Source organism: Bos indicus x Bos taurus, chromosome 21 (genome assembly GCF_003369695.1).
Source record: "Bos indicus x Bos taurus breed Angus x Brahman F1 hybrid chromosome 21, Bos_hybrid_MaternalHap_v2.0, whole genome shotgun sequence".
NCBI classification, from domain to species: Eukaryota; Metazoa; Chordata; class Mammalia; order Artiodactyla; family Bovidae; genus Bos; species Bos indicus x Bos taurus.
In genome coordinates this window covers 65,287,681-65,309,399 of record NC_040096.1, presented here as the reverse complement: position 1 = coordinate 65,309,399, position 21,719 = coordinate 65,287,681, and the positions used below count along the sequence as shown (strand labels likewise).

Below are 21,719 nucleotides of genomic sequence, written 5' to 3'. Positions count from 1 at the left end.
ACGTGGAGGAATGGGTGGCGGACAGCAGGCGCAGGCGTGGAGGCGTGTGGAGATTGGTACACGCTAGCAGATGAATGGTGTGAATGCACGCCCCAGGGCACGGATGCCGGGGCTGCGGCCGCCCTCGAGGGTTCTCAGGCCAGCACAGAGACAGCCAGAAGCAGAGGCAGCGTGGTGAAAAGCGTGAGAATCCTCAGACCTGGAATGTCCTCGTCTGTGAAGGAGGGGGCTGTAATAGAAACTTCCGCACTGGAACGAGGGAGGCTTGGAAGGCAGCTGCGCTCCTGTGGGTGTTGCCTACGGCTTCTGGCGTGTGGCAGGCCGTGCTGTTTACCAGTCAGCCTGGGTCCTGCTCCAAGAGACGGCGTGGCACGTCCCAGCTTGGGGGTGGGGGTTGCCATGAGGGTTAGCAAGGTGATGTTTGGAGCGCTTAGTGAATGCTCAACCTGCCCTTCCCACCCCCACCCTCCCCACCTCCCACCCCCCAGCTCCGCAGGGCCCCACCAGTGCCCTGGGACCAGTTCTCACTGTTCCAGCTCCAGGAGACAACCCGAAGTTGGGTCCCCCCTCCCTCAGAGCTCACAGACCTTGGCCAGCTTCCCATCCTTGGGGGCAAGGTGGGGCTGGGTGGTGGAGGAGGGGCTGTGGGGGTCCCAGAGTGCAACAGGGCCTGAAGCCCCCACTCTGGGTCTGCCACATCTGAGCCCCGTGACCTCAGATGAGTCACTCGGCCCCTGCAAGAGCCTGCTCCTTTAAACATAAGACAGAGTTTACGGCTGGCCCACCTCACAGGACTGGGTGAGGATTTGTGGAGCTTGGCACACAGTAGGGGCTCAGGAAAGGAGGAGATGGGCGGAGCAAATGAGTCAAGAGGCAGGGGCTGGAAGCCCTCTCAGGAGAGGCAGCCCAGGCCGCTGAGAGGTGAGCAGGCCCCGGCTGTGAGCCGCCGACAGCATCCTCTGGGGCCTCGGGCCCAGGCGGCTGAGAGCCAGTGGGTTGTTATGACAACAGGAACTTGTCTGATGCAGCCCGGCAACTCTGGGAGAGGCTCGGAGAACTGGCTGGCCAGGCCCCCGGAACATTCCTGTGACAGCATGTAGCAGGGGAGTGGCCACCTGAGAGCCCCCGGGCTGAGGGGTCCTGGGGTCCCACGAGATGCCGGGCTCCATGCCGAAGGCTCCCAGCAGGCCCTGTACACTCTCCTGCATCACTGTTCGGGGCTGGGTGCTGCTTAGTTGGCATTTGGCGATTGGGAGAGGACGTGACTGGCCCAAGGTCAGCTGGGGTGTTGGAGGTGAACTTGACCCGGGATCTGCCAGCCTCCAAGTTTAGTTCACACCGGTCGTGGAGCAGGGCTGGATGACTGCTGCAGGGAGGGGGTTATCCAAGTGTAAAGAGGTGACCTTCAGAGGATAGCAGAAGTGGACAGGGACACTATGGCCTTCCCAAGAGCCTCAGGCCCTTGACTCCCATGTTCTCCTGTCCCGTGCCCAGCCAGAGGAAGTTCACACCAGGCCACAGATGCTTATGAACGGACAGTCTGAACCCGGGATGGTGGTGGTGGTTCAGTTGCTAAGTCCTGCCTGGACTCCATGCAAGCCCATGGACTGCAGCACGCCAAGCTTCCTCTGTCCTTCGCTGTCTCCCAGAGTTTGGTCCAATCCGTGTCCTTTGAGTCAGTGATGCTATCCAACCATTTCATCCTCTGCCTCTCCACTCTCCTTTTACCTTCAATCTTTCCCAGCATCAGGGTCTTTTCCAGTGAGTCAGCTCTTCTCATCAGGTGGCCAGTGGATTGGAGCTTCAGCATCAGCATTGGGGTGCATTCACTTACTCATTCATTTGAGAACTGCTGGTTGAGTGCCTCCAACGTGCTGGGCCCTGTGCGGAGAGCTGGGGTAAAATGGAGCTCATCTTCTAGGGGCACATGATAAGCAGATTCTTGTGAAAATGTCAGTTACAGTTAGGGGTCATGATACAAGGCTGCCGCAGGGGTACCTGATCTGATCTGGAGGGTGGAAGGAGTAAGGTAGATGGGGCCCTGAAAGGTAGATGGGAGTTAGGTGATGCCAAGGAGGGGAAGGGAGAATACTCCCCGGCAGAGGGACCAGCAAGTGCAAAGGCCCTGAGACCAGTGAAGGCTTGGTACGTTCAGGAAGTAGATGGAAGTTCCTGGGGTGTTCTGTGGGTGAGGGTAGAGAAGACCCTGGGCCATCAGGGCCTTGCAGGGCGTATGAATATGTGACATCATCTGGTTATCTGGCCTGTGAATTTCAAAGTTCACACTAGCTTGTTTGTGGAGTGGACCAAGCTGGGGTTAGTGGCCCCAGGGAGAGGTGATTATAGGTGTCCAGGTGAGACATGGTGGTACCTGGGACCAGCTAGGTGATGGTGAGGATGGAGAGAGGCAGCCAGTCTGAGAGAGGCTGAATGGTCAGGGCCTGGTGGTTAGGGGCACGGTGAGGGGAGGGGGAGAGGGAGGGTGCAGGCAGCTTCCATCCCTGACCTGGGCAGCTGAGCTCATGAAGTTTTTCAGACGTTCAGTCACAGGTGCTATGAGACATTCAGAAAGGTGTTCAGCTGAGCTCAGAGAAGAAGGGGTCCCCAGCACTCGATGTGAGGCATCCAGTATTTGCCAGATAGGCAGAGGCCCCAGGTATACAGCGCAGGCAGGCAGCGCTAAAGACAGCCTAGGCCATCCTCCAAGCAGCACCAGAGACCAGGGCTGGGGATCACGGCCAAAGGCCTGGGGCTGCCACCCGCTGGTGAGCTGTCCTTTGACTCATGCAGCTGCATCCCAGGAAGGAGTCCTGCCTGGACCCCTGGCTTCCTGAGAGGCATCAGTGAGTCTCCCTTCATACAAAAGAGCAAGTGCCCAGGACTAGCTCTGGCCCTTCTCTGGGGTAATCTCCCCCTCCCCACTCCCCAGCTAACTACACTCTGGGCCCCCATCTGCCAAAAGCTCTTGCTCATAGCATTGTCAACTGTTATTCCTAACCTTATCCCCGGTGTATCAGTGAAGAACTGCAAACAGCTGCTAGTAACAGAGATTGGAAATACCTATGGCTTAAATAAGACAGGGGTTATTTCTCACAAGTTAAAGAAGTGCCAGTGCCAGAGGCAGGTGGTCCAAGGCTGGTGTGATGACTCAGTGGTCATCAGGAACCCAGGTTCTTCTGTCTTTCTGCTCCTCTAGCCTTTATATGTGGCTTCTGCCTCAACTTTGCCTCATGGTGCAAAATAGCTGCAGTAGCTCCAACCATCACTTGCATGTTCCATATAAGAAGTAGAGTTTGGGAGTGGGAGCAAAAAGGGCACCGGCAAGCTATCTGATTCCCTTTAAGGAGTGGTCGCACCCAGTAATTTCTGTTTATATCTCATTGGCTACCCCTGGCTACAAAGGAGCCTGGGAAATCTTGCCTCCCAGAATAAAAGGAGGACTCTTCACTAAGGAGAAGAGTGGGATGACAGTGGGGAGCCAGCAGTCTCTACCACACTCTGCTATTATGCCAGATGGAGGCAGTTCTACTTTCCCCTCCTTCAGGCCCCATGTTCACCCATGTCCCTGAGCCCAACTCACACCTGGCAGAGATGAGGAGACATGGTGAGTGGCATTTGTGAGGCTTGCCCTCCGACACATAACCGGTGTTCATTCAGCTCAGGCTGCCTCCCCAGGCAGACGCAGAGCTCAGGACATGACCTTTGCTTCTCTAGCACTTTCTAAGCCCTGAAGCCCGGCTCCCATTTAGTAAGAATCAATTTAGGGGGCGGGAGGCCCCCTGCCACGTGCTGTCTGAATCGATGGGGGCGGGCGCTCAGCTGATCACTCTGGCCAGTGAGAGACCAGTGACCCTGCACCACCCCCCCTCCCAGAGGGTGTAGGGCCCCCAGCCACGTGGGAAGAGGGAAGTGGGGGTCAGCGAGGTACTTGGAGAGGCTTGACCTTGGACTGACAGAGGAGGATGCTCTCAGGGGCTGGCTCCCAGGCACAGGGCCCAGATCCCGGGAGCCCCAGGCAGGATGGCCCTAGCTCCCTCACGGAGCCCAGGGCTGAGGCCCCCAGGAAGGAAGCCTGCAGGGAGGACCTCAGAGGCTGCAAACCGAGCCCCACCTCAGGTCAGAACCCCAAGGGCCCACCATCTTACCCCGGCTGGGCAGCATCACAGCCCGGCCAGGAAGCCACAAAAGCCTCACCCGGCCCCCTGTCCGCTGCCGAGCTCCCGGGCACGGGCAGCAGACCGGCCCCCGGCCCCCTGGCCTGGCTGGGCCGCCGACGGGAGGCCAGACTGCCCTTCTCCAAGTTCCTGGATGAGGTTGCTGTGCGGGTGCTAGACCCCGGGACGCTGGAGGCCTTTCGGGGGCTCAGGGGCCGCAGCCCGGAGCCCTCCCCTGGTGAGCAAGACCCAGGCCCAGCCCAGGAGGCCCTCGCTGGAGCCACCGCCCCAGAGAAGATCCTGGCCCTGAGCCCCCAACTCTCCTCGGAGATCACCCTGGAGGCTGCGAGCGGGGCCGGGCCGGGCCAGGCCATGGAGACCACTGGGCTTCGCGTGGGCAGCAGCAAGCGTGGAGGCCGGGCTGCCTCCCCCCGGAGCCCTCCGGGCCGGGTGAGTCTCAGCCCCCGCCCATCCCCCAGTCGACAGCGGACAGAGGTCTGCTGGGCCCCCGCCCTGCTCCCTTCGGGGGCCGTTTCCCCACCAGCTCTGGCCAACCCTCCTGAGTTCCCTCCTCACCCCCCCTTTCATAGTCACTGGAATGGCAAAGGCCCAAAGAACCCAAAGAATGGACCTCTGGGATGAAACCTGTGGCTTAAGGGCAGGAGGCGATTTCTGGAGTATGCATGAATAGACAACAAGGATATTCATAGCAATAATAATAATATCACTCCCCTACTGGCAGAGACCTCGCTGTTTTACCACAGGATTTCCTGATGTTTCCTTTGAGGTTTTGAACATCAGTCGTGTCCATGCGAGGTAGGATGTCACGGCCCTGTGAGGCAGACAGGTAGGCCCAGGTCCTTCACAGCTGCCCATTTGATGGAGTTGGAAACTGAGGTCCTGAGTTGCCCCGGGGCCTCCCGGGGAGTCTGGACTTGGACTGAGGTCTTTGAATTTAAATAGCACATCAGCATGCCCTCCAGACACACACGCGCCACACACACACACACACACACACACACACACACACACACACACTCTCTGACTTCAGACAGATGGGCAGGAAGACTTGGTGAGACCTCCCCAGCTGTCCTGGGGGGTCAGGTTATGTAGTGCGTCAGGGTGGCAGGACCCCCACCACGGGACTGACCTTCATCTCCCAAACTATCTGTGTCCCCTGGGGCCGGGGCAGGTCCTTACAGGCTGTTGAGAACATCGTCCCCTCCTGACAACACCAGGCACAGGACCGAGGTCAGGCCACGGGGCCAGGGCAATGGAGATCTCGACCAGACCCCTCCCAAGAATGACCTCCCTTCGGGGAGGGGTTCTGTTTCTCGTTACATTTATTTACTTCTTTTTGGCTGCACTGGATCTTCGTTGCTTCTTGGGCTTTTTGTGACCTCTCGTTGCGGAGAGTGGGTCCACTCTCCAGCTGTGGTCTGCTGGCTTCTCACTGCCGTGACCTCTCTTGTTGCGGAGCAGGGGCTCAGTAGTTGCGGTTTCCAGGCTCTAGAGCGCAGAGTCAATCGCTGTGGCACACAGGCTTATTTGCTCCAAGGCATGTGGGGAATCTTCCCGGACTGGGGATCGAACCTGTGTCTCCTGCATTCCCTGAGCCACCAGGGAAGCCTTGAGGGGTTGTTGTGGAAACAAAGTCCTGGGCGGTAAGAGAGAGCTGATGCTTGCTGAGCGCTTGCCCATGCTGTTCTGTCTCTGTGCCTGACCTTGGTGCACCCCCACCCTCGTGGGTCGGTGCCATCCTTGTGCTCCCAACATATAGGGCGGGGCGTGGGAAGAGGTGAGGGGAGGTCACAGGAGGAGCCAGGGTTCGATACAGCCACCTTAACTCCCCGCTGCAGCCCTGCTCCCTGGCGTCATTGCCTCCAGTGACCTGACGTCCTCTTTCTCCAGGGAGAGCCCGGAAGTGGCATGGCTGCTGGGGGGTTCCGGGTGTTTGCAGCCCACCAGCCCTTCCCACCAGCTGGGCCAAGCGCAGCCAGTGAGCTCTCAGCTCAGGGTACAGTCACCTCAAGGACCTGGATAGGTCACCCACCCGCTCTGGGCCTCAGTTTCCCCAGCCGAGGAAGGGCAGTAGTGGTCATGAGCTTTCTTTTGCCTTGTCCCTGGAAAGTGTCCAGCAATCACCCAGTAAGCCTGGTGTCCCCAGCCTCCTCCACAAGGGCCTGGCGATCCAGGACTCCCCTCTGCTCTGGGCTCTGCACACCCTGCCCCCTCACTCTGGGGACCACTGGGTCCCGGGGGAGCCCCATGATGCTCAGGCCTCTGGAGGATTCTGTCTCAAGGCTCCTCACACATGCCTCCCAGGGCTGCCAGGCTGCACGGGGCCTTTGGGACCTGTCAGGACCCCGCAGCAGGTGCTAGGGGGCAGGGCTCTGTCCTGGGGCCTGGCCAAAATGTCCTTCCCAAGGAGCTGGCATCGGCACCTTGAAGCGGGAGGTGGGCGTCAGCCCCCCACCCCACCCCAGCATCATGTGTGGTCACCTCCAGCCTTGCATCACATACTGCAAAGAGGCCAGTGAGACAGATGCCGGGATCAGGCCCATTCCACAGACCAGATCTAGGCTCAGCGAGCAGAGCTCGGCAGAGTCCTGGCTGGGCTACGCCCTGGCTCAGTGAGCCCGGACAAGCCACATCCCACGGTGTCTCCAGGCTGTGTGCGTGGCGGGGATGGGAGATGATGCGTGCAGGTGCCTGCATACAGCAGGAATCTGATCACGGGGCCAATGGGAGCCATGCAGGTGATAAGACGGCCCCTCCACCTGGCCTGGACAGGCTTGTGTCCCCAGAACAGTTCCCAGGGTGAAGCTGGAGCTTCGGGGAGGCAGACCCCTGGCTTCCTGGCATCGGTCTGAAAGCCATTTCTCAAGGTCAGTGCCTGGAGTGACACCGTGAACCCCTTCGGGGAGGAAGCGGCAATCCAGGCTGGGGTTGGGGAAAGCGGGGTGGAGGTGAGGTGGACTCTAGTCCTGCCTCTGCCGGGTCTGGCTGAGGGGTCATGGGGGACTCTGGTCTGACGCTTCACTGTCCAGCATACAAGACGCTATGGTAGAATGTCTCTGGGACCCCAAACTGTCACCATCACACACCTGGTACCAAGGTTTGCTCACACTAGAGTGTGAATGACTTGAGCCAGGGGTTTCCTGAGAACACAAGGGGCAGAAAAGAGCCGGAGGCACCAGCCAGTGGCCAGGAAGGAGAGGAGGGCTGGGGGCTCTGCAGCAGCCTTCAGGGGGTGGTGAGAAGACCCCAGAGGCCAGGCCTGGGAGTCTCCGAGGCTGCATTTGGGTCCTGCCCAAGAGGCTTCCCCCCGTGGGACCTCAGGCAAGCCCCTCCACCCATGGGGCCCCAGGCTCCCAGTTGGTGCGGCCAGCCTAAGGTGTGACAGCACTGCTTCGCGGAGAGTGGGGGACCCCCAAGGTGCCTCTGGAGGGGGCAGCTGCTTGCTTCCCTGCTCCCCAACTGCTGCCACGTGGGAATGTGGGCCGGAGTTGCCAGATCTTCCAAAATTTCAGCAGGAGCCAAAAATACGGATTTTAAAATGTAAACGCTCCCAATTTTTAAATGTTGGCTCAAATGTTTAAAAAAAAAAATTAAAACCCTCTCACAGGCCAAATACAACACGCTGGCAGGCCAGATTTAGCTCAGGAGGCCAGTTTGCAGCCGCGGGCCTCGTCCATCTGCACTGGCACATGGCTGGGGGCCCGAGGCCCTGCCCTGGCCACGCGGAGAAGCATGGGGCGTGGCTGGGGGAGGGGACAGGGCACCTCTTGGCCTGCAGCGGGGTCCTCCCGCATCGCCAAGGGGAAGGACATTCTTGGCCCTGTGTGGGGACAGCCCCAAGCCAAGGTTTGAGGTCAAGTCCCCAACTTGCTGAGGGGCCTTGGGCCAGGACCCGCCCCTCCCCTGTCCATCAGCGCTCAGCTCTGTTCCGACTAAGGTATCGCTGTGTGCCCAGCACAACAGGCCCTGAGACCGGCCTCTCTACCTCCCCGGCTGCCCCTTCTCAGTCTCCTGGACTGGCTCTGCTCCTCCCTGAACCCCCTCACTCAGCAGAGTCCTTCCCATCCCCGATCTGGGCTGGCTCCCTGGTGGTCTCATCCAGTGTGGGGGCTCAGGTGCTGTCTATGCGGACCACATGCAAATCCACATCTCCTGGACCCTCCTCTGAGCTCCAAACCCCTGTCCCCTACCCTCTTGTCCACGGCCCCGCTGGGATGTCCGAACCTCCACCCTGGGCCCCGTTCACCTGGACTGTGTTGGGTGCCTCCAGCTGGACTCTCGGGGCACCGCACTCAAGCCTCAGGGTGTCTTCCACACAGCAGCCCGAGGGGCACCTCTCTGTTCAGCTGGGTGGGGTCTTCCCATCCTCTCAAGATAGAAGCCAGAGTTCTGACGATGGCGCACAAGGCCCCTGACTCGATCTCTGCTCCCCGCTGATGAACGGACGCCCCCTGAACTCAGGGCAGGAGGGGCACCCCACGGTGCCCTGGGCAGTCTGCCTCCCACTGTGGGCATATCAGCACCATGAGGGTAGAGACGCTCCTCTGGTTTAGTTTGTGTGCTGCTGAGTCCCCAGAACAGGGCCCAGAGGGAATGTTTGTTGAATGAACGCAAGCAGGCAAGGAGTGATGGAAAACCTCCTCGAAGAGGGTCCATTCTGAGTGATGGCATTAAAAGGCTGGCTCGGGAGTGCGACAGCCTTTCTCCAGCCCTGCCCCCAAGACAGTCCCGTGTACTCACAGGGCCACTATGCGCTCACAGCATCCTCTGAAGACTTTCCAGTCTCCCTAGATGAGGCATTGAGCTCAGAGAGGCTGAGGGGCTTTGCCCAAAGTTACGTAGCTGCACGGGAGGCTCAAGACTCCATCAGTGGGAGGCGGGTGGCCACTGTCTTGACCACATCTGGAATCTGGTCCTCTCCGCCACCTCTGCCCTCTGTAGTTTTGGGCTTGTTTCCTCCCCTTGAAGAGGGGCTGAGGGAGCAGGATACCAAAGAAACCAAGGGACCTGGGGCTCAAAGTAGATCTCAGGAGGGCCCAGGGGACTGAGCACAGGCCTCCTGGAAGGGCAGGGGCTCGCCCAGGGTCATGGGGCAAGTCGGAGGCGGGGCCTGAGCACCCGGCAGGCCCCTCTCTGACCTGGCCTCGTTTTCCTTGTCGCTGAGGTTTCAGGTACTATGGGACTCGGGGGTGGAGGAGGGCCGTAATAGGACGGGGCCAGATGGTCCAGCAAGAGTCACACATCCGCTTGTGGGGGCCGGAGCAGGGCTGACCCCACTTGGCAGAGGGCTTCCCTGGGCAGGGATCTGTGTGGGTGCATATATGTTGCGTGCCAAGCGGGCTCGGGTATCCCCAGCATGATGGTAAGCTTTGGGGGCGTGGGGGGGCATGGGCCGGCATGGGAGTGAGACCATGAGGGACCTTGAGAGCAGACCAGAGGCTGCTGGAGGCGGAGAGCAGATGCCACTGGCTGGGGAGAAAGAGCAACTGCATTCATTCGGGTGTCACCGCCTGCTCACTGGAGGCCGCGGTACCGGGCCTTAGAGACAGAGACACCGTGGCTGAAGCAGAGGTGCCCCTGCCGTCAGGGGTGTCGCTTGGAGTTCAGGGGCAGGCCAAAGGAGTGGAGTCCAAAGGGACAGGGTGTGATGAGAAACCCTGTGCTGGAGAGAGGAGCTCCTCTGGGTGGGTGGTCAGAGAAAGGAAGGCCCCAGCCCTGCAGAGATCCAGGAGGGAAGAAGTGCAAAGGCCCTGAGGCAGAAGTGAGCTGGGTGAGCTTGGGGCCAGCACGGTGGCCAGTGTGTGCCAAGCGAAGGGCAGGGGTGGGGTGTGGGCAGAGGGTTAGGCAGGGCCAAGTCCGTGTTTCCCAACCCCTGGCTGAGGCCTGACTTGTGACCCAGAGTTGCCTCCCTCCACGGGCCCTTGGCCGTGCTGGCCACAGAGCGGGCAGCTCAAGGGTAGAAGGGGCTGTACCTGGCCCTCCGGAAGCTCAGAGTCTTGGGGAACAGGAAAGGGAGGCAGCAGGGCTCCGGTGGTCAGCGGGGGGTCAGAATAGGGCTCGGGGTGTGGGAAGGCAAGCAGTCGGGGCGGCGGGGACCAGAACGGGCAGAGACATGGGAGGAAGAGGCGGACTGAGGCCGAGATGTGTGGCACCGTCCAGTTTAGCCAGCAAGGAGGGCTTGTGTGAGGCTGGGAAATAAAGATGATGGCCACCCGGCTGGACCACCAGGAGGGTGGGACCACCCAGAGGGACAAGAGGCCAGTTCAGGGCGGACAGTGATAACATCACAGGTCTGCTGCAGCAGTAGGCACAGGGCTGTGAGTTTGGAGTGAGCTGGAGGGACGGCACCCAGGGCGGGGATGGACTGTCCCTCTGAGAGACCCAGAGTGCCCACCTGGGTTCCCATCTGTATCAGGAGACCACTGGGGGCCTCCCTTGCCTGTGGGTCCCTGGAGGGGCCCGATGGAGCCTTGAGGCTATTTCCTGCTGCCTCACTTCACGCTGGGGACCGTGGGCAGCTCACAGGCCCCTCAGAGCTGTGGTCCCCACAGCTGCCCCTTCCTGTAACCGAGGCGCTGCTTCTGGCCTGAGGCCCGGGCAGTGCCCCTCGGGTCTCCTCTGCCCAGCCCATCCACAGCCCTCAGCTAACCTCAGGGGACTCAGAGCCGGCCATTCACGCTCCTGCTGGGTTTCCTCATCTCAGGAATACCCCCCGAATCTCATGGTTATGAACTGCAGAGTTAAGACTCGAACACAGGGCCCTGGCCTCAACTGCAAGACCACCGCCAAAGGCACAGCGCCTCCCCATGGGGCCAGGCGCACACAGCTGTAACTGCTCTTGGCTCGACTTCCCAGAGCTTCGCACACAACTCCCACCCCCTGGGTGAGGTGCTGGGGGGACACAGCCAGGACACAGCTGGCTGGGAAAGACATAGACCCTGCCCCAGGGAGCACAGACCTGCTGTGGAAGCCAAACCCAACAACTCGGCTGGGTCTCCTCCATGGAGGGCTGCCTGGAGGAGGCGGTCTTTCAGGATGAGGACAGCAGTGACCACATGGGCACTGGATCTGGGGAGAAGGTGAGACTTGGTAGGATCAGAGCCAGGCTTCAGGGTCTGGATCGTCGGAGTGAAGGGAGAGGCTGCTAAGGTGCTGGGGCTGGGCCCCCACCCCCTCTTCCCTGTCAACCTCTGTCCCACCCCCACCGGCCACCCCCCTGCCACCAGGGCGACTCAGCGTCCTCTCCTAGAGTCCCTTCGTGGGGGAGAAAAATCCCAGACAGGCCTTTTAGATGAGCTGAAACATTCAATATAAATAATAAATGCTAGATTTTTATAATTAAATTTTAATACATGCTTATTAATTTTAGACAAACTCTCTGGCAGGTCATTCACTGTGAATGATGGAGGCAACCGGAGACATTTGAGGAGTGTCCCCAGCCTCTGGGTGGGAAAGGTCCCTGAGGCTTGGGGGCCAGTCCCAGCCAGGCTGAGTCTCTGGGCTCAGCTCTCCTCCTCTGTACAATGGGAGAGACTGCTTCCTGGAGGAAGAGCTGGCCAGCGCGATGACGAACACAGGGCTGCTGGGTGGTGGTGTCCTTGTGACCTCAGCCCTTCTGCTGTGGGTGGACTCCTGGGACAGGAGCCACGGTTTCATTTCTCAACCATTAGCCCCTGGAGGGCAGGGCTCACCTCATTTGCTGCCGCCTCCGAACCCCAAGAACCAAGCCCCAAGCTAATGAATGAGTGAGGCACCCGTGGGTGGATGATGGAACACTTGGACTTTTGGGGTTGGGGCTGACCCTGGCAACGCAGGGCTCCTCCCACCCTGCGTTGGCGGGGTGGAGGCCAGGCCTGCCGGGTGCTGGGGGTGCCCTGGTGAAGGGACAGGACTCCTGCCTGGAACTCAGAGCCAGAAGGGAAGAGGCAGGGAAAGACACGCCACAGAGGAGTAGGATTCAAGCATGCCTCGTCCGTGTTTATTGAGCGCCTGCTGTATGCTGGGATCAAGTGTGCTGAGCGCGCTGATGGGAACCCGGGAAAGGTGGGCCTGGGTACATAGGGGGCGTCGGGGAGGTGTTGGCCAATCGGCCAGCTCCTTGTCTTGGGGGAGGAGGGTATATAGAGGGGTCTGGGCTCGTGGGCTCCGACAACTTTTAGAGCGTCGGGGACTGTGTCTGGCTGCCAATCCAGAAGCCTCGGGGATCCTTTCGTCTGAAATCCCTTCCCGCACCCCAGCCCCTCCGCAGTCTGCGATGCAGAAGGGCAACAGAACGCCTCGTCCTGCTCCCCCCGCCCCCAAATCTAGCTCGCAGGTGAGGAAACTGAGGCCAGGGGCATCTCGGGAGGGCCCGAGCGAGCACCCGGGGAATTGGTGACGGAGCCTGGAGGAGGGCCCCCGGCCGGGCCTTCCAGCTCGGCTCTGGCGGCCCGGGCTGCGCCCTCGCCCGGCGGGGCGGTGGGGGAGGCGGCGTGGGGCCCGGACCGGAGCGGAGCGCGCTCCCGGCGGACGCGGCGGCGGCGCCCGGCGCGAGGGGCCGGGATGGGCAGTCATCAGTCTTCCCAGGTGTGTCGCGTGGTCCCTGGGCGCAGCCCCCTCCCCCGGTCCCCCTTGAATCCAAGGCATTGTACGGGAAGACGGGGGAAAGCTCCCGGGAGCGGCCTCTCCCGGGCGACGGAGAGCCCTCCCCGCGCCCCCCGCTCCGCGCAGGAAGTGCGATCCCGCCCGGGCCGCTCGCGGTCCCAGTGTTTCTCTGGCGCCCGCAGGGTTAACAACAGCGGGTGGGCCCCCCGCCCGGCCAGCAGAGGGGCTGCCCGGCGGCGCGGGGCTGGGCGGGGAGGGTCTCCAAGCCGCGCGCGGGCGGGTCTGCGCAAGCCCGGCAGGGAGCCCCGCTGGCGAACCTAGTGCGCAGGGGTTAATCCCTTGGGCCCGCGAGGGGCGAGCCAGGCCCGGACCCCAGAAGCTGAGGGCAGAAGGGTCCCCGATTGAGGAGTCTGAGGTCCCGACTGCTGGCACCCTCGGCTCGCGAGCGTGTCTGGTTCTGCACTCCTGTACGGACCCCAACTGCCCGGTCTGAACATTCTCCGACTCGGAGATTCTGCAATTCCGGGCTTGGCTTCCTCCGGGAGGGAACGTGGGGCTGGAAGGGTTAACGGGCGGGGTGGGGCAGGGTGGGGGGGTGTGCAGCGGGGGCCGCAGCTTCCGGAGAGTTAATGCAGTCGGGCCGGGTCCCTTCTTTTTCGGGCGGGCGAGACCGGGATCGCCTCGGGCAGTGCGGTCCCGAGTCCCCGGGCCAGCCCCTTCCTCTCCCCGGGGGGCGTAACTCGGTGCGCGGCGGCCCGGGCGGGCTCACCTGTTACTCGGCCGAGGCCCCGCGCACCCCTTGAGTCCCGGGGACCGCGGCCGGTGAGTGTGGGCTGGGGGCACGCGGGCCGGACTTCCCAACCACCGAGGCGCGCCCGGGTGCCCCGCCGCTGTGCCCGCGGTGCCCAGCCCCGCTCGGCGCGGCCGCGGAGCGCACGACTCCTGCCTGCTGACCCTCTCGTTTGGTTTCTCGCAGGCCTCTGCCGCAGACATGGAGAAACTCAGGTGAGTGGAGCGTCCTCCGTGCCGGGGCTCCCGGGGCCGGGGTCTGGGATGGGGGCGCTGGGGAGGGCAAGGGGAGAGAACTGTTGTGCCCGAGCGCATCTACGGTCCGCGGCCGCCCAGCGCGGCTGGCCCGGGCCGGTGTGCCTGTGTGTGGTGCGTGTGTGGGCGCGCGCGCGACTAGACAGCGGGGAGCCCCGCGCGGGGGTCCTCGGCGGGGCTGGGGCCACTGCGGCTGTGGGTGGGGGCGCGCCACCAAGGGCCGGGCCGGCGCGCGCGCGCGGGCCTCCGCGATCCCCCGGGCCCTGCCCTGGACTCTGGATTGTCCCCCAGGACCCTCGGGGTCTCTGCTCTGCGGTTACGCACCCAGTCCCCCGCGCCGGCCGCCCCCCACCATCCCCCAGCTGACAGTTTGTTGGTTCTGAGCTTTTAAGTTTACGCCTCAGTGGGGCTGGGAGGGGATGGGGGGGTGGGGGATGGAGTCCTCTTTGCTGGCCAGGCCGTCGCGTCTTGGAGCCATTTTGGGGGAATCCCGCGACGGCGCCTGGGGAATGCTCCCCTCGGCCTCCCTCCTGGTGCTAAACTTTGAGCCTCGGTGGACTCCAACTGGGCGCCCTTCGTGTCAGGCCCGGGATCGGTCGATTTGAATATTCATAACTTCCCTCGAGCCCCCTGACCCCCACTTTGGGAATACTGCGCGCCCCCCCACGACCCCCCCCCCTCTTGTTTTCCTTCCGAAGGCTGAACCTAGACTTCGTGTGGGCAGGAGGCCCAGCTCTGGCTTCTGGGTTTCAGGACAGTCTCCTGGGCTGGGGGGGGGGGGGGGGTCTCTTGGCCTCCCCTCCCCCCACCTCTCCTCCTTCCCCCTCCTAAGACCAGGATCAGCATCCCTGGGGAGGACGCTGGGTAGCAGATGCACCCATTCCCCAAGGGGCAGGGAGCCTGCAGAGCCCAGCTTGTTCCAGGACGGGTCCCTGGGTCTCGGGGAGGGTCCTGGGGCCTTCCCAAGTGATCCTCACTGCCGTGGATGGGTCACTGGGGCATGCCCAGGTGGGAGCCTGGGGACAGGTGGGCTCACACGGACTGGCCCCAGGCTGGACATGAGAGCAGGGCCATCTTCTGGCCACTGGGCTGGAGTGCAGCCCTCCCCTGTGGGTCCCCGAGGACCAGAACCCATCTGTCTGGGGATGGAAGGAGGGGTCCAGGCTCTTAGAGCCTAGGAGCTCAGATCCAAATGTCTCAAATGTCCATCGGCCAAGCCCACCTAGTCCTGGTCAAGGTCCAGGGGGAGCTCTGGGCTTCTGGCCATGTAGATGAGTTCAGATCTGAACCCCCCAGGACCCTCCCCAATACCCCCATTGCTGTATCTCACCAGAACCCCCACTGGACTGGGCTCTCTGTGGAGGAGGGGTCCCTACTTATCTGAGACTTGGGAAAAAAAGGCACCATTCATGGGGCACCTTGAGACCAGGGTGGGGGGAGAGCCCTCTAAGGTCCTCTGTCTCATTCCCTCTTTCTCCATGCCCAGCCAAGACGCTGGAGCACCTGTCCCTGTGCTCTGGGCAGTAGAGACAGAGATGTGGCCCCACCTAGCTAGGAACACAGGCCGATAGGTCAGCCAGGTGGGCAGACCCACTGCCTCAGATGCTGAGCGCACAGAGCATCTCTTTACTGGGTGGGCAGAGGGCTTCCCTGAGCCAAACCCAGAAGACTGGTGGCAGTGGCCGGGGCCCGGGCTTGTGGGCTGCACTCGGGCAGCAGAAGCAGAGTTCCAGAACTGGTGGGATTGGGGGGTCCCATATGGCCAGGACCCAGTGTAGCCTCCCAGAATTGGGGCACCTCCTGCCCTCTTCTCCCTCTCACCCCATGAGTGGTCTCAGAGCTCCCTCAAGGGCTTTTCCAGACTATTTCTTCCTGGCCAGAGCTGGGGCTGCCCCTGTGAGGTTCTGCCCTGCAATTAGTGTCAGGAGTCCAGGACCAAGAAGCCCTAAAGGATGTAGGGGAAGTTGGTCAGCATGGCCCCCCCACGGTGTAGGTCACAGGCTGTGGGGTCCTCTGGCAAAGTCCTGACCCTCTCTGGGGCTCAGTTTCCTCATCTGTGAAGTGGGTATTCTAGCCACCCTTACCTTGTAGGGCAGTTGGGAGGATGACCTGAGCTATTGTGGGTGACAGACCCCACCTGGGAGCTGGCCCACAGCAGGGATCCAGGTAAATGTTCGCTGTGGGGCATCTGAGCTGTACAACTATGGGTTCCCAGGCAGGAGAAGAATCATCCGTGGTCCAAGGGAAGGGGTCCTGTGTGTCCAGAGTGATGACCCTGGGCTGGGATCCTTCCTCTTGTTCCTAGGCGCACATTGCAGGCTGGGCCTAGGAATCTGAATTGAGCTCCAAGACGGCAGGTCCTTTGCCTCATCCAATGCTTGTCACACAAGAACGCACACCACAGGGCCCAGAACCGCAGGGTTCATTGTCATCCTCAGGTACCCAGCTGGGGTGACCTGCACTCGCCCCTCTCTGCCTGAGTTCTCCTTCCTAGCACCCACCCCATACTGCACCCCACCTCTGGGTCCCGAACAAGTTGTCCCCTTCATGCCTCTCTGCCTTTGCCCATGCTGTTCCCTCTGCTCAGAATGCCCTTCCACCCACCTTCTTGTCCACATGGCAAACTAGTTACCCTCGTCATCTTTTCTCAGTGGCTTTTGTGACTCTCTACTCCCTCACCCCCCAGGTGGGTTCACTCCCCTCTCTGTGATCCAGCTCCTGCACTGGCCCTGAGCGGGCCAGCCCTCCAGAACAGGGACCCAAACCCATCCACACGTGCTCCCAGGGATGCCAGGTTGGAGACACTGGCTGGGGGAATCAGAGAGGACTTCCTGGAAGCAGGGACACCTGAACCAAGGCTTTAAAGAATGAATAGAAGTTTGCAAGGAGGACAGATAGGATGAGCCTTCTAAGAGGTGCGGGGTCCTGGGGGCCTGAGGAAGTGAGGCTGTTTTCAGGGAGATTGGCGAAGTGTAGGGAACGGAGGTCGGGGAAGCGGGGTGTCTTCTGACCTCCCCACCCCAGATAGAAGCCCCTGGAAGTCCATTTCTCCAGCCCCAGCTCCAGCACCTCTGCTCTGGCCCCCTGCCTGTCGCTCACTCAGCTATCCTGCTTCTGCTTGAAAAACTCTTCTGGTGACACTCAAATATTTGCAGATATTAGCAAGTTCCAACTGGCTCTCTGCATGCGAGCCGCTGCTTGGCTAATCCCCAAGTTAATCCCCTCCTCTGCCTTCCTCTGCACCGGTCCGCCTGCCTTGGCTTCCGCCATGGCCACTTTGCTGCGTGCCTTTTGGCAAGCCACTTTGTCTGCGTGAACCTCAGTCCCCTCTTCTGTCACAGAGCGAAGTGGGTCCGTTGCCCTGCAAGGCACGCGGGACGCAGAAGGGGCCCCGGAAACCCAAGCACAAACCTGTTCAAGCCTGCGCCTCTCCCCCACAACATAATTTTTCAAAGTTGTTAACTGTGATAGGCACCTAGAAAAATAATTCCCCTGCAGGTTAGAGGTTAACTTTAAGAAGACCACCACCCAGGTCAAGAAGTTGAGTGCGCCAGCCTCCCAGGGACACCCCCCCCCAACTTCCTGCAAGACTCTTCCCCCATCACAGCCCCCTCCACCTCCCCCGGAGGTCTCCGGGATCCTGGCTTTTGTGATGAAGGTTGCTTGGGTTTTTGTTGTTTTGTTTTTTTTTTCGATCTGGCAGCCCGTGAGCATCCCTAACTGACTCGAGTTTTTTGTCTTGTCTGGTCTAGAACTTCACATACATGTGCTGTCTTTTAGCCTGTGCTTTTCAGGTTGGCTTTTTTTTTTAACCCCCCCAAAACAATGATGTTTGGAGAGGCGTCCTTAGCTGTGCGTGGAGCTGCGGAAGGCTGGCTGTCTCGGAACGCGGCGGCGGCTGAGTGAAGTTGCTGCAATCTGGTTATTAGCTGATGGCTGTCCGGGCGCTTCCAGCCTGGACCATAGCGAATGAAGATGCTGTGACCGTGCCTGTCCGGGTTTGGGGGCTGGTGGGGGGCCCGAGCGTGCAGCCTCCCCCCAGGGGACCCGGGAACCGCACTGCTGGGGCGCAGGGGGGCGGGTCCTGGGGTGGGGGGCGGCTCGCGCACGGCCAGCTTTCGGCGGGGAGGCCACACCCTCCCCGCGGCCGGGGACTTCCTGCATCTCCGCATCCTCCGCGCACCGGGCACCCGGGTACCAGCCCCAGCTCGCCAGGCCACAGGCGGAGCGGCTGCTCCGGGCGCGGTAATTGCGCGGCCCTGGATGACAGCCGGCTGGAGCTTCCTCGCGGGTGACTTCTGCGTGTTTTTCCATCAAGTTGCGGTATTGACTTGGAGCTCCTCAGAGAGAGCCCTCGCCGGTCACACGTGTGGCAGAGGCACCTCCCGCCCGCTGCTGGATTCCGACTGTTTCAATGGTCCTCTGATGAACAGAAGTTCTTCGTTTTAATTCTGTTGAATTTCTCTCGAATCTTTTAGGCTTTTTACTTTCTTATGGAAGCTTTTTGTGCCTTGTTTAAGCAACCCTTCTGATGTCATGAACCTATTGAAAGAGGTTTTTGTGCATGGTTTTGAGGTTGGGCTCCTTTTCATCGTGGGCCGCCACTGCGGGCCCCCGCCCCCCACCACCACCCTTGGTTGGTTTGGTTGTGTGTGTGTGTGTGTGTGTGTGTGTGTGTGGTTTGCTTTCCGTGTTTTGGGGGGGGTTTGGGGGAGGTTTTGTTTCTTTGTTTTGTCATTGGGGATTTGGGGGGAGTTGTGCTTTTTGTTTTGGAGGTTTTAAATTTTGAGTTTTTTTATTTTCTCGTTTTTGTGGGTTTTAAACTTTTTTGGTTGGGGGGCGTTTTGGGGTTCAAAATATTTTTTTGCTTTTTGGATTGTTTCCTGAGTTTTGTGGTTTTAAATCGGGGGGATTGGGTTTGTGGGGTTTTTTATTTTTGTTTGGGGAATTTTTTGGTTTTTGGATTTTTGTTCAGGGGTTTAAATTTTGGGGATTTGGGGGCTTTGGCTTGTTTTGTTTTCTGGGTTTTATGGTTTTGTGGGTTTAAATTTTTGTTTTTCTTTTTTTGTTTGTTTTTTGAGTTAAAATTTTTTTTGTTTTTTTAGTTTATGGATTTTTTTATTTTCTGGGTTTTGAGGGTTTTGTGTTTTTAATTTATTTTTTGGTTTTATGAGTTTTATGTTTTGTGAGGGGGTAGCTTATATAGTTTTTAATTTTTTTTATTTGAGTGATTTCTTGTTTGGGGAGTTTTGTGCTTTTTTAAAATTTTTGTGGGAGTTTTTTGTTTGGGTTTTTGTGTTTTGGGGGGATTGTATTTTTTAATTTGGGGGGGTGTTAATTTTTTGTTTTTTTCTTGTTTGGGGTTTGTGGAGGTGTTTTTGGCTTGGGTCTTTCGTTGTTTGGCTTTCTGTGGGTTTGTTTTCTCTTTCTGCTTTTGTGGGGCGTGGTTTTTGTTGGGTTTTGTTTTTGACTTTTTGTTTGGGGGCTTTGGTGGTTTGTGCGCTCTTCTTTCACACAGACGCCCAAATGCTCAGTCCCACACTCGATTCACTTGTATCACTGATGTGTGTTGCAGCGTTGCCTCTGCCAGACGCCGCTCTCCATGCTGGAGACACTGTGCCAGGTGCCAGGCTGACGTCCTAGAGGTAGAGACAGATGGGTTTCAGGTCACCTCACAGATGTCAGATCACACTGACCTCATCTCCAGAGAGTCTCCCAGCCCACTCCCCACGAGACACTAGGCCTCCCTGCTGTGCTTCATTCCCCATCAGACAAGCACCTGCCCCAGGGCCTTGGCATGTGCCTCTCCTTTTGGAATGTTCTTTCCCAGACGCCCATGTGACTCCCTGCCTCCCCTCCTTTCGCATCTTGCTCAAAAGTCATTCATGGTCAGGGGGTCAGGGCTGGGGGGGCTCCTGACCACTCACTCCATTTACAGGCAGGTCCCCTCCCCCATGCTCCCTCTCCTTGCCTTCATTTCCATCTCCCTGATCCCCACCTGACTCTCAGTTTGTCTTACTCATTTATCTTGTCTATCGTCCGTCTTCCCCCGAGAACAGCAGCTCACTGCTGATCCACAGCACTTAGAGCTGTCGCGTAGTAGTTGCTAAGCAAATTCTCTGAAATGAGGCCCACGGGTGGTGCACAGTGAGGAAGAGGGACGGAGAAGAGCTCCTCCCCATGCTTCGTGATCCCATGGTGGGGACCCACGGGTGATGCACAGTGAGGAAGAGGGACGGAGAAGAGCTCCTCCCCATGCTTCGTGATGCCCATGGTGGGGCTCTCCACTCTGACCCCTAAAAAGTGTTGGGGGACACTTGTGCCTCCCACCCTACTCCCAGGGTTTTTTTTATTATTATTTTTAAAAAATACCACCTTGTGAGAGCCTCCAGGGGAGGGATTTGGCTGGACGCAGGGAGGTGCTTGGGTGGAGATGAGGAGGTGTGGGGAGGGTGCTCTCAGCAGGGGTCCAACACGGGCAAAGGCCCACTGCAGGAGGGAACGCTTTTCCTCCCGTGGCACCTGAGTTCTGCCTTTCTCAGGCCCTCAGCATTCTGCCCCCTGCATCCTCCAAGCCAGGAGGGAATATGGAGCTGAAGGGTTTTGGAGAAACGGAGGCCAGAAGCAGAAAGGGGCTTTTCCAGGCGTGTGAGCCTCCCGAAACAGCTGGTCACTGCCCAATGGGAAGAGGCTTCTCTGTGTTTGGGCTAAAATTTACAGCCCAGTGGCCATCCTCCAACGTCCCCTCCTGAGGGCCACGCCATCGCCCTTCCTGAAGTCCAGAGCTGAGGATGCACCTCCAAGACCTCCAGGTCTCGATTTACCCTCAGAAAACCAATGCTCTTGCATGGCACCCAGTGCCCTCTTCTGTGGCCACCTGACCCAGCTGCTCCTCCCGGCTCTGCCTCACTTCTAAACATAATTCTGGGGGAGGAAGTCTTAGGGGCTAATTCTCACTAAACTGTGAATGACTGTCTTGCTTCAGTTTCTCCCTCTGGGAGTCAGGGCATTATAAAAGGACCTGCCACATGGACGGAGCTTCCCTGATAGGTCAGTTGGTAAAGAATCCTCCTGCAATGCAGGAGATGCTAATTTGATTTCTGGGTCAGGAAGATCCCCTGGAGAAGGAAAAGGCTACTCACTCCAGTATTCTGCCCTGGAGAATTCCATGGACTGTATAGGCCATGGGGTCACAAAGAGTCCAACACAACAGCGACTTTCAGCTTCACTTTTCCACATAGACTGTTCTGTCTTACCTTCTTCTGCTCTGCCCTTCAAAGTCTCCTGTCCCTACAGCCCATCTGAGTCCCCACTCCTCTGCAAAGGCTGCCTGATGAAGTATGTGGGTTAGTAAGAAGGTGAACTTACCTGGATTTGAATCCCGTACCTGCCACTTACTGGTTGGGTAGACTTGGGCCAGTTTCTAAACATCTCTGCTTCTCAGTTTCTCCATCTATAGAACGTAGATCATAATAACAACAGCTAACTTCGAAGGCCGTTTTGAGAATGAACTCATGAACCCACGTGGAGCCAGGCACATGGCTGGTACTACGTGGACTGCTTCTGCCTGTTAACCCCCTGCCCCCCACCCACCTCACATGGTCCCCTTTGTTCCCAGGCCCTGTTTCCCCAACCATCAGGCGAATGACAGTATTCCTATGATGAAAGAGAGGACCCGGCGAAATGGGGTGTCAGGATGGGACCTGCAGACCTAGATGGAGTTAAGACTGCCAGAGCATCTCAGAGTGGGGGCAGGGGGCCGGCCCTGCTGTGCCCCCAGGAGGCACTTTCCCTGCACATCCCCAGTCCTGGCAGTGACTGGGTGTTTCAGAGCAAGGATGTGTCCTGGGCCTGTTTCCCAGCCTCTGCCTCACCCCTGTTAACCACAGGCAGAAGACCGGCCCTGGCTGGCTGAGA

The 21,719-nt window shown here is 59.5% G+C and overlaps 1 protein-coding gene across 14 annotated transcripts in view; it reads left to right on the top strand.

Annotated features, from left to right (window-relative positions):
* BEGAIN (brain enriched guanylate kinase associated) overlaps positions 1-21,719 on the top strand; it is a 46,011-nt gene that overhangs the window by 4,938 nt on the left and 19,354 nt on the right. For 2 of the 14 annotated variants that reach the window (XM_027521111.1, XM_027521105.1), the window contains exons 1-3: positions 11,819-12,218; positions 12,413-12,489; positions 13,735-13,763. In XM_027521111.1, the coding sequence (XP_027376912.1) occupies positions 12,430-12,489; positions 13,735-13,763 (89 nt within the window). In that variant the 5' untranslated portion in view covers positions 11,819-12,218; positions 12,413-12,429. The other 12 variants (XM_027521104.1, XM_027521103.1, XM_027521112.1 and 9 more) reach the window with 10 other exon arrangements.